Source organism: Corvus hawaiiensis, chromosome 13, assembly GCF_020740725.1.
Source record: "Corvus hawaiiensis isolate bCorHaw1 chromosome 13, bCorHaw1.pri.cur, whole genome shotgun sequence".
Lineage (NCBI taxonomy): Eukaryota > Metazoa > Chordata > Aves > Passeriformes > Corvidae > Corvus > Corvus hawaiiensis.
Genome location: NC_063225.1, coordinates 15406938 through 15419450, shown reverse-complemented (window position 1 = coordinate 15419450; position 12513 = coordinate 15406938). Strand labels below are relative to the sequence as shown.

Here is a 12513-nt window from a genome sequence, read left to right as displayed (position 1 = left end):
CCATCGGCCAATATGGGAATAATTCCTTGAAGAAGGATGACCCTGTTTTAAAATTAAGTATTTTAATGTTTTTACGTGTGCATTTTGCAGAGAAGTTGCAAAGTAATTGGTTGCTGCCCACTCTGCCCCACTTACGTTTAATGTTACAAGCCATTAAAATCCAGTAAGGGGATAGTGTAGATTCTGAATTGTCATCTGCCCAAGATACTGGGGGTTTTGTCTCTTGGCAATTATACTTTCTTCCAATGAAGCAAGTTTTCAGTGAACTGAAGATTCCAAACTACTTTCTAAACATATGTTTCTGTATTAATTTATTAAGCCAAACCTATATCATTTAACGTAGACGCAATAGTACATTACAAGTTCAGCATCTGCAACTTGTATTGGTAACATAGTTATAAAATAACAAGCTGAAAACTTCAGTCTTCTCAAATTGTTACTGATTATATTGTTTAGGCCAAGTCAGGGTTTGGGAATCTGTAGTTTATGTAGCCAGACTTAAAAATATGCAAAACACCAAACACACTCCCTCCTCACTGGCTTATCTGTTGCTCACTTTACAGAACTCTGACCAAGTCATTGCTAAAACTCTTACTGGAGAGGTTCTGGTGGTAGGGTTTATTTTAATTTGGCCCCATACATACAGATACCAAGAGGGGCTGTTTATTATTCTATTTTTCTCGCCACAGGTGTGTGTTCTTATTAACTACTTGGTGCTGACACTTTTTTGTGCAACCAAAGCCCTATCAGAGCTAATTCAGATGAAATCCAAACTGACAAAAAAGGAAGAAAAAATCCATTTTCGACTGGATCAGTTCTCTGATGTGACTAACAAAGTTTGTCACAAGTGGCAGTGCCAGCATAAGGCTTGAGGTGGAAGTGAATGTTGAATATGGAACTGTTTCTATTTTAGGGGTAATACAAGTTCCTGGATTAAAGCAACTCTGTAAGCAGTTTTTAGTTTTCTGCAATACTTTGTTTTCGATCAGTTTGGTAATAAGAGCTTTGCTCCTGATGGATGTTCCCTTCTTGCCATCTGAACTCCTGTTGTTTGTTTCCTACTGTACATTCTTGTGTCTTTCACTGCTGTTCTGAGATGTGGGGAAAACTTTTATGGAGCATCCCATCCTAGTTCAGAAAAGCAATTATCTTCTCAGGTCCCAGCTGTGGGCTTTTTTTTTTGCCTTTTTTTTTTTTTGCCTTTTTTCCCCCTTTTTTCTCTTTTTTTCTTTTTTCTTTTTCTTTTTCTTTTAATTTTTTCTTTTTTTTCCCTTTTTTTTCCACAATGTTCATAAAGATTAGCCATTATTGGACAATACTGATTTTAGTCTTGTGCTTGTGCATGGGACACACAGAGATGGTCTTTGAAGACTTACCAGGAAGCCTTTATTTTTTTGCTACATTTTCCCTTACTGAGCATTTAAAAAAATTATCTAAGCTCTTTTCTCTTTTTCAGCACATTAGAGAAAGTGTAAAATATTCATATATGATATTTTAACAACAATTCTCTAATAAGACTGGCCAAGCAAGCTCTTTTGGTATTGTGCATTTATAACACACCACTCTCCAAGCAGTGGTCAGAGTTGTTCTTTGGTAGAAACCTCAGGTTCTCCTATTAAAAATTAATGCAAATTGTTTTTTGTTCCCCAATAATCAAAGAATTGAGCTGTCCTTTTGGAACAACCTTGTAAGAGCTCATGAAAATCAGAAAATAGATGAAAGACAATTATTTCATGAGCTTACAAGTACTTTTTCTTCTTAAGTTCGGAAGTGTCTGAGCACACTGAACAGAAGATTCATTTAGAAGTGGATTAGAGACATTTACATCTAAATGCTTGGCGCATACTAATACACTCATACAATTTTGGTATTCTCTCCACAAGAGAGCAGATAAATGGATAAAAGTGTTGTAGATTTCAAGTTACTTATTAATGAAGTTTTTATTGGAAATTCTTACTTGGGAATTTCCGAAAGTTAATTATTTGCCAAATATTTTACAAGCAAACTCATTATTGTGCATTCTCAGTGGTTAAATGGCTACTTGAATTAACTTCAGCTTTTCTATTGTGAACTTCTAAAACTATCTTTCACATAAGCTGGTTTCCTCTTGTCTTACTTGGGTATAATCACTATCAGCATTATAAATGGGAAGTAGGAGTTCAGTTTCCTAAGTGTATTCAGGTGCTAGTTTTTTATGGATTTAGGTAGAAATTGTAGGACTGCATAAAGTACTTAATGACCTTTATTGTCCTTGTCTGTTAGGCATGAAACACATCCATAGAGCTTCCATGCTCACTAAAGAAAGTTTATACTGATAAATCTGTTCTTGTGCTTCTAGTACAGCATTGGGAAAGTCCCTTTAGCAACATGTGGGTATGATACCTGCAAACTTTTTGAGCTTGTAGGATTTGCATTATTAATTTATGGAGTATGATTTCAGCCATTCATTGCCTCTAGCAAGTATCAGGTTTTTAATGTGATAAAAATACTGCCTGTTAGCATTATGAGATGTGTATGCTGATATGACATGTGCCATGCTCCATCTCTCTGTATATGTACTGATCTGTGTATGTGTCTGTGTATATAAAATACAGCATAAATATTGCCTTGTGAACTGCTCGGTTCCTTTAATTGTGCAGCATTGCTGTGTTCAGTCAGTATTGTCAGAGTTGTTGAAAACTGCTCAGTCTCTATCACCTCATGCATTAATAAGGTTGTGGTCCTTGATGCTACTCAAATTAGCCTTCTTCCCTGAAAAGTTACAAATTGCTACCTTTGTAAGATAAAAAAAATTAAACTTGATCCTGTGAGGCAGGGCACCAAAAGTTACAAAAATATTGTAGTGAAAATGGTGTAGAACATCCTTTATTTTAAGATGTAGTGATTAGGGATTGTGTTTTCAAATTTTGAGGAACTAAATTGTCAGAAAGCCTGGCCCACAGTGGTGTGGCTGCAGGCTAGGGGAGAAGACAGCTGTGCTATCCAGTGATCCCTCTGGCTGATCCTTGTGCCTCCTTCCCAGCTCCCACATGTTCTCAGGCTCTGCTGTCTGGTTTTTATTTGGATTGTAGTGGGTTATGTATTATGGTGGATTAGATACATACCATGAATTCTCTTAACATCCAAAATATGAACCAGTCAGATTGCACGTGCTTTTGGTTCTGAAATTAAACAGTTTTTGAGGCTGTATGTTAAATGGAGGGTGTATTAGCTAGATGGATCCTTCAGTATCTCCTGTTATTTTTGTGATTCCTGAATTCAATGTAGAAATATTTTTATTAAACCTGATTCGGCTTTATATGTAAGGGTGGCAACCTGTAATTTTTCTTCTGGTTTCCTGTCAAAGTTTAAACAAACTGCTCTTGTCTCCTGAGATCATTCTTTGACTCTTGGAGTCACATGGAAGTGTTGACTGCTGTTCCATGTCTGGAACAGCTTGTGACTGTTTACTGGAAAAAAGCAGCAGCTACATTGTAGAAATGTGCAGTGTAATATCTCTGAATAGCTCTGTTGTTGTCTTGTATAGAGAAATCACCTACTCAACTACAAATACAAGAAGGGTTCATTGTGCAAGTCTTGCACTTACTACTCACATGGTTTATCTACTTCCCTAAATTTTCATTTTGAAAGGTTTGCTCCTTTTTATATTGCTCATTATAGATGTCCAAATGAGGGATAAAAGATGGGTCATGTAAAATTCCAAACCTGCATCTCAAAAAAAAAAAAATTCTCAATTTCTAGAGCTGTTTGGAAACTGCATCTGTTAAATTTGCAAACTTTCTCATGCTTCGGCTGAATCTGGTGTGCATGCATTCTCTGTCCTGCCATACCGTAATCCTCAGGTTCAAAATGGACAGTTCTGTGTTAGGGCTGTAAACCTGAGAGCAGAAGATAAGCTAGGCCAGAAAATCCAGAATGTGTTTGTGTTGGATGAAATGAAATTAAATGCAGCTGCACTAAAATAGGATTAGAATTAACATGTTGCAGTGTAGCCACACAATTATGAGGAATGGAGGAGGGAAGCAGAAAGGACTGGCTTTAGAAAGAGAATGATGGCATGTTTTAAACTGTAGTAAATTCAAATTGAAGATGTGTGCATGTATCTCATTACTGTTTTGTTGTATCAAAGTCATGAAGTACTGAAACAGTTTGGCAATAGTAATTTGCTTTTTGCAAGTGTCTCTGGTGTCATAGTAAAAAATATTATACTTGGTAACAGGTAAGTGAATGTTACCAAAAAAAAAAACCTATGGAAGTTGCATCATTTCATGATGTATTTAGCTCTCCATATATTTTTATTAGAAATGCAGTGATACACTAGCAATACAGAGAGAGGGAGGAATAAAAATTACTTAGAACTCAGTTTGTGAGGAGGTTGTTTTTCTTCATACACAGAATGTGACTTAGAACTTCACGTTGAATAGTTGAAAACACCAACTCTCAGGAGAAATTGCTTCAATAAATGGTTTGGGCTTTTGCAGTTATTTAAGTAAATAGATTATTTGAAGAAATGCTGGGCATTAAGAAGTTTCAGGCCAGACACTGCTAAGTATTGAAGCATTTTCATTACAGTGTTTAACAGAAGTAGGGCTTGTCATTCTCATGTACCCCATTATAAAACATTGTTTTCAGTTGCTGTGGACTTGGATGAACTTTTAACTGTTTGTACGGAAGCTGTCAGAATCAGATTTTTTGTTTTCCTATTCAAAAGCTTATTTAAGCACAGTTTAGCAGTGTTTGAGGAAAGACTTCAAAGCTCCAGCAGATCTGTTTATAGACATTTTCACAGTTCCTGCCACTTCTGGCATTGATTATTCATGTATATGATAACACAGGTCAATGAAACTTGTCTCCTAACATCTCCAAACAGTGCCAGAATACAGCTCATAATTCTGGGAGCTCAAGGCTACAGACTTAGACCAAGACATTTTTGTAGCTGAGCAACTGAGACAAAAGCAGAGACGCTGCTGCTGCTCTTAGTGGCAGATCCCTGATCATTTTAGGGGCAAGAGATCCAGTAGGACTAGTAGGACAGCTGGGTTAAATAGCTCAGGATGAGGAGCATGTGCAGGGACTGGGCCTCAAGACAGCAAAAGGTGCATTTCTCTCAAGTGTCTGGAGTGCTAAAGGCAGTCCTTTTAAGGTATGGTTACTTGGCTGCAGTGGTAACCACTCGAGGAAAATACCTGCTCCACATCAGGAGATAAATGGGAAATTTATTCCAGGCTCTGGTCATACTCCTTGGACACACAGTAACTGATTTCTGCCACTACGGCTGCCCAAAGCGCTGCTGTTTCCATGCAAAGCAGGACTGTGAGATGGCATTTCAGGCAACTGGGACTAAACGTGCCAACCTATAATGAGCAAATTAGGCTTTAGCAATCTTTAGTCCTTAGTTTCTTCTAAACAAAATCTCAGAGCCAATATGAAGTTACACTTTTCTTGGAACACAGTTGTACTCCGACGCTATTTATGGTAGACAACAGCAGCAGACGTGGTTGATCTGATGACAGAAGTGAAAGCCCTGTACAGGAGTAAAAGAATTACCAAGGTAGATTCCTGAAGGAAGAGTTACTGTTTAGCTTTCAGAAATCTTGGCTGTGAAACTGAAAAGTATCATTTTGTGTAGTGATTTACCTTTTCTATTTAAATGGTCCTCAGTCTCATTTACCTATATGCTTATGTCAGACCAATTAGCATAATTTATTTTTTTCTTCATTTGGATCTTCTGTTTTATGAAAGATACCAAGAAAATGTCACCTTCATTAGACAGTCACAGTAAAAACTTTGAAATGTGTTTGTGTTCTGGTTTTTGTTTTTTGAAATCACCTGAAAATGCCTTTATACATGCAAAGTGTGATGTGGCCTGATTATTCTGAATTCAGGAAGTTCATTAAACTCTCAGAAGTACTTAACAATAGCCAGCTAATTTCAGTTTTTAAAATAAATATTAGGTGAAGTACAGGAATGTATGCTTGTTTAAAGAACAGTGTTGTTCAAACCAATGAATTTTTAATAGTGGAGAATTGCAGATCTTGATCTCTGGATCTAAGGGAAGTGGTGTGTGGTTTTTTTGGGCTTGAGTGTGGATTGGTTTCTTTTGGGTTTTATTGTTGTGGGGTTTGTTTTGGTTTTAAGTTGATTGGTTGTTTCTGTTGGTTTTGATTTTTGTTTTCTCTTGACTACTGCCCAATATTGTCCATTTTGGAATGTTTGGATAGTTTCCTCTTTTCCCTGGAGTGGTGTTAGTTGAACTCCATGTTTACCCAGAAGAGGTGGATAACTTGAAACAGGTAAAGAGTTAGGGGTTCCTTGGTTCTACAGACTTAGAATTGTTGTACCTACAAGATTATACAGGCTTCCCTTTTCCCCTCCCCTTTTTCTGTTTTAGGTGAAATTGTGGTGAACGAAGTAAATTTTGTAAGAAAGTGCATTGCAACAGACACAAGCCAGTATGACCTGTGGGGCAAGTTGGTTTGCACTAACTTCAAGATTTCCTTTATTACGGATGACCCGATGCCACTGCAGGTTGGTTATTGCTCACATGGGTGCATCATGACAATGAATGGGATAAGTGAAATTATTCACACTGTGTTTCTGTCTCATATCTGATATAAATGGATGCCTTCTAAGAAGGCTACAGGATGAGGTTCCACTGTCCTGTTCTGAATGTGTTGCTATTCCATCCCTTCATTGAGAGTATCAGAATGGAGCAGTTTTGTACAGAAGTATATCCAGCTCCATTTACCTCTGTGTATGGAGGCTTCCCCGGGAAGTGGTTTTACAAAAGGCAGAGCAGGAATTACACACAGATACATTTCTTCTCGAAGGAGCTGTTTGCAAATATTCCTTAGGCTAGACAAGCGTCAGATCAGCAAAGCTTTTAATGTGGTGGTGATTTATTGGTGTTACTGATGGAGGACAAAGTAACCATGAAATGAGTTTTCATTGTAGATGAAGCAACGAGAAAAGGGAGAAGAACTCTTTTGTCTTTGTCAAAGCAGAACTCATGACATTCAAAACCATGATCGGTTTTTGGACAGCACAGCACACAACACAGTTTGGAAATCCAAGTAGTGAGCTGTATGTTATTTTCAGTAGAGTTTGCACTTCCATTTGGGGCTTTTAACAGAAATGTTCCATTAACTAAGGATATGTAAAGCTCTGAAAGTAGATAGATGCTTATTCAGTAATGGTTAGGAAGTTTGACCAAAGCTACTTCAAAAAGTTAATTTTTGACATGAAGTAGTTGTCAAAACTTGTCCCTGAAAGTAGAATTAATATTTTTGTCTTTCTATGCTTACAAAAGTAATAATTGGAGATTTCTTATATTCCATATATATATTTTATACTTCAAATTGTATTGAATTTCTAACAGTAATTTTTTATACTAATTCAGTAAATTCAGTGCAAATAGGGAGGTTATTTTGCATATTCCACTGGGGTTTCTAAACTGTTTGGTGTGCAGTTCAGCAGTACCAAAGAGCTGTTTCCACAGCCTCTAATTACCTGTGAATAGGCAAGGGTGGTACCTGTCAGAAAAGCCTAGGCATGCCTGATTTTTATCGTAGTTTTTTCAAAGTCGTGCTGTACATCTGGTTGCAAACTGCAGAATTGCAATTAATGGCTGTGAGCTCATGTGTTTCAGAAATTCCATTATAAAAACCTCCTCCTTGGTGAACATGATGTCCCACTCACATGCATTGAGCAGATTGTCACAGGTACGTCAAAAATAGTTAAGTATGATGACAGGCTTTGTTCTTATTCAGTACAAAACTGTTAACTGCCTGTTAAGTTCTGCAGAATAGTTGGTACTTGAGGTTTTATGTCATTAGTCTTCCCTGATTTGAAGTATTTGGTTTATTTAAAATTAGAATAAAATCCTTAAATGCTGAATAAATCTTGAGGTGCCAGAAGACTTACTTATTTGGGTCTTTGTATTATTGGCTTTAAATTTATAACTACCATACTGAATCAACAGGTGTTTTAGGAGAGACACCTGTTAATAGCAGTACAAAATTTTGTTAGCAACATTTTTACAATGAATCATCTGAATCTCTGCCACTGAAATACAAAAAGCACATAGCTTAGACAGTTAGATATAGCTAGGATTTCTGACAAGAGAAATGCTGTGGTTTTCAATCCTCTAATTCTTAGCAAGTTAATAGCTGGTGATCCTCAAAAATCTGTAAATGGCAATTGACATCTTAATCTGAAGACACAAAATACTTCTTGTGGAGAACCAAGTTTTGATTTGTTGGATTCTTTAGGCTAACCTATTTGTTAAGAATGTTTTTCATCTTGTAATTGTAAAGTTTCGTAAAAGTGATAATTTTTCAAATTTTGTTTATGGCATGGGCTGTTAAACACTTGGTTTTCTGACTGTAGCTAATCTAAATTATTGGTTATAAGTTTTCAATGCCCAAAATTGGTTGTGATCCCTGTGAAAAGATTAATGTGTATCTGAGGAAGAACATGATGAAGAAATGCTATTTTTTAAAAGCAAAGAGGTGCTATTGACCTATTATATTGTCTTGCACTGGCCCACATTTGTTGCCCCTTTTCTAAAACATGAGGTTCACCCTAAATTTAGTGAAGTATAAGCTTTTGCTAACAGGAATTAACAATTTTCTACCTCAATCAAAATATGCTATTAAATAAAAAACTTCTGGTAGCAACATTATTGTATCTGTTTGAGCCAATTTTGTGTTTAATTACAGAACACAGTCCAATAACTTTGTCTCTTCTTTGCAGTGAATGACACCAAGAGGAAGCAGAAGGTCCTTGGTCCCAACCAAAAACTTAAGTTTAATCCAACTGAATTAATAATTTATTGCAAAGACTTCCGTATTGTCAGATTTCGTTTTGATGAAGCAGGTCCCGAAAGTGCAAAAAAGGTATTATTATCTTCTTATGAAATCCTGCCTTGCAGTCATTATGTGTAACAACAGCTGTGCTGATAAGAACATTTTGTATTATTATGTTTTGGTAGAGAAGTGGGGGGAAGAATTGCAAATTATTCACATTCTGTTACAGGAGAATATCTAGACATTTAGAGTTAAAACTAATAGGGAAAAAATTTAATGTGATGTATTAACTGTTTCTTATCTAAGATAAACCTGTATTTCTTGTCATATCTGTTGTACTTTTAAAGTTACTAATTTATTAAATAAGTATTTTTAAGGACTGGAATCAGAATGCTGCATTGCAGCTGTACAACAGATGTTTGCATTTTTATGGAAAATATTTCAAGCTTTGATACATTTTCTGAAAGTCATAAGCTTAATTTACCCAGAGGCTGAGTGTACTGCCTTACGGATATCCTTAATTGTGTCGCACAGCAAGTTCTCCAACGAGCTCTTGGAATCACTGTTTTGTCTAATCTACATAAACCTGGGCTCATTCTCAACATTTCCTTAGAAGAGGCTTGTACACCTCTTGACAGGAGGAATTACTTGGGTCTGTACATTCCTAGAGATTTCCTTCCTTGCCCGTTTGTATCCCCACTGCCCCAGGTCTCTGTGCAGTGGTGCTGTGTTGTTTGGGCTGTGCCAGCCCAGGTGAGCTGTGCTGGGCAGAGCTGGCCAGGCTGGAGCGCATTCCCGGCTCTCGGTGTCCCCGCGCTGGTCCAGCGCCCCTGACCTCCGCAGCACCGTGGCGTGGTACTGCCGGCATTTCGTAAGGAATGACCCACTTTGCTCTCAGAGCTTAACAATTCCCCTTCTCAGTAGGATCAAGTTTGAGTTTAGCCCTGTAAGTCCCGAGGGCCATCTGCCCAAGCATAAGTCTGCGTGCAGTTACTGACCGAGCGACTGCTGAACAGCCTCAGCCCCTTTACTCTCCTGAAGATGTGTGGGCTGGAGCCTGTAAAGAACCATCCTGCTCTGGCCTTGGCCCTGTTCTGGCTGCCCCCTGCCTGCTGCCTGTGCAGGTTGGAGCCTTCCACGTTTGGCAGTCTTTCAGCAGTCATTCCCTTGCACAGCTTCTCCAAAATCCCCCTGGAGCAGCCGTCTCCTGCAATATCTTTACAGCAACTGTTTGTAATTGGCTGTCACAGCAAAGGGGAGTGATTAGCCTGGAGGAGAAGAGCATAAACTCAGCATCTCATTAATGCAGCACTCTTTGTGCTGCATTTTCTTGTGCAAGAGCAAAGAGTGAAACCCTTTTAGGAAGGCCCTTACATTAGGCATTTATAATTACATGGTCTTAGGTGATGACTTCTGATAGGAAGAAATGCTGGGTCTAGACAACCAGAGCATGTGTAGTTATAGAGATTGTGCTGGTGGCGACCAAAACTGTAACGACTGCCATTTTCAAATACCAGAATGTGCTCATTAGAGGAGAGGAAGAAAACTTGTACCAATATCATCTATGTGGTTACTGTTGCAGTTTTGCTGCATCAGGTAGGTTACTGCAGCTTTGCGTGGGTGTAGCACAGAAGCACTTTTACTGAAGGGAGATCAGGTTCAGCTAATCTAATGTTTCCATAATAATATTGTTCTGTTAGCATTAAAACATAAATGTATAAAACTGTGAGGTCCTTAGATCAGTTTTCCTGTATCAGGATTTTGCTTAAATTATTTTGGGATGCTGGTGAGCACATCTAGGGTGGTCTTACACAGTATATTGAATTGAGTTGTTTTGTTCTTTCTGACATTTAGATGGCATGCTGGCACCACAGTATGGAAAGATTTTATCTGGTTTCTGTTCCTGTCCTTCAGGTAGTACATATTAGCAAGGTTGTCCTGATGTTTAAAAACAAAAGACAGTGATCAGGCCTCCTTAAAGTTCTGAAGGGCCTCTTTAATCTATATTTACACTCAGCTGTTTGTACAAGATTTTGGTAGCTATCTACTTGGAAATAACTGTGTGCATAACTTTTGTAGGGAAGACCACGACTTAAAGTGTAACTGAGTTCTGATGTGAGGGGAATCCTGCTCAGTCAGGAATTCCAGTCAGAACTGGGAGAATGCTGTAGGAGGGGACTAACCATGGAATCCAGGATTCGGGATGGAGGGGCCTGTGGGCATCGTCACCTTGTCCACCTTTCTCTTCAGACTTGCCGAGATTAGATCAGGCTGTAATTAAATGTCATCCTAGTAATACACAGGAGTAGCACTCTATAAATAAAGCCCTGTTAGGTCAAAACAAAATACCTGCCTACTAAAATATGCATTTCAAAATACAGGAGTATAAATGTCTCTACTTGTTGCCAGATGATTGCAAATGTTCTTTTTAGAGCAATAGTTATACAAAAAAAATATCCATGGTAATTCATGTTTAAAAACGAGTTTTAGATATATGCAATAGTTAAAAGGAGAACAGATGCTAATTTTATGCAGTTAAGTAATTTGTTTCATGCATAGTTCCATGCACGTACTGGCAATACTCAGCAGCATCCAGTGACATAAATTAGTGTTGGCAAAGAGAGTGTAATCTGTTCCTAAGGAAGTGTCTCTATTTGCTGAACAGGACATAAGGGACAATAACTGATTAAGCTGCCTTACTAGAATAGAGATTATTCTGAGTCTCTCTTTGAGGATCTTGGAAAGATCCTCTTTCCAAGGATCTCTTTGGATACTGTGAAAAGAAGGATCCAAGTTTGAAAGCAAGCTTCTGATGTGGACAGTTTGACAGACTTGACACATGGGTAATGTTGGCAGAACTCTTGGAGGTGTTTTTCTTTGCCTTTAAGCAGAAACATTGTGAGAACACATTCGTTTACTTTCAGGTAAATTATTATGGAGAAGCTTAAAAATTAGTTCTGTTAGAAAAATATCCATAACACTTGTTGCAGCCAATACATCCTAATAAAATACTGTCTAAGCATTAGTCAGCCAGGTAAATATTTTCTTCTTCATTTTTATTAGTGGATATTTGGGAAGCAAGCGTTAAGGAAAAGTAGAAGGAATGGAAATTTGCACTCACCACTGTTTAGCAGTTTAATTTTGTTTTGTCTCTAAAATAAAGCGATAGAGTCTCCAAAGGAAGGAAAGCCAGATGGGTGTGGGAGGAAGTGGAGGATGGGGAAGCAAGGGTAAGCAAGTTGGGGAAGTCTTAAGTTAGGCAGTGCGAAAAAAGAAGCATTTCACATTCCTTAGAGGAAAGGAATTATTTTGTTCCAAAAATGACAGCAAACAGTCAAACTGAAAACTCCTGCTATTTTTTAGGCACTAGTTGACATTAGACTGGGAAAATAAAATGTATGAAAAGGTGAGTCTGTAGGTCTTCTGACTGTTAGGTGATGGCCAGTGTGTTGCCTCACTGTGCACATGGATCTTGGCAGTGCCCCAGAGTGGCACACACCCTGTGCCTCCATGAGTATATCTCCATTTTCTCATCCCTTTCTCTTCTGCAACTCCCTCAGTTCTTTTCTTTCAGGAAGCTTTTTGGAATGAGAGCCGTTTCAGAATCACATGCTCAATCAAAACAGAAGGAAAGTTTTTATCTCAAATCTTGTTTCCTGTGCAATCAAAAGTAGCCTTTCCTACGTCATAACACTTGGGATGGAGG

The 12513-nt window shown here is 38.0% G+C and overlaps 1 protein-coding gene across 3 annotated transcripts in view; it reads left to right on the top strand.

The window, feature by feature from the left end:
- The window catches only part of MTMR10 (myotubularin related protein 10), a 42695-nt gene that overhangs the window by 13403 nt on the left and 16779 nt on the right, over positions 1-12513 (top strand). For 2 of the 3 annotated variants that reach the window (XM_048317662.1, XM_048317660.1), the window contains exons 3-5: positions 6392-6528; positions 7649-7721; positions 8755-8897. In XM_048317662.1, the coding sequence (XP_048173619.1) occupies positions 6392-6528; positions 7649-7721; positions 8755-8897 (353 nt within the window). Of the gene's footprint in view, positions 1-6235; positions 6294-6391; positions 6529-7648; positions 7722-8754; positions 8898-12513 lie in introns of those variants that run through there. The other variant, XM_048317661.1, reaches the window with a different exon arrangement.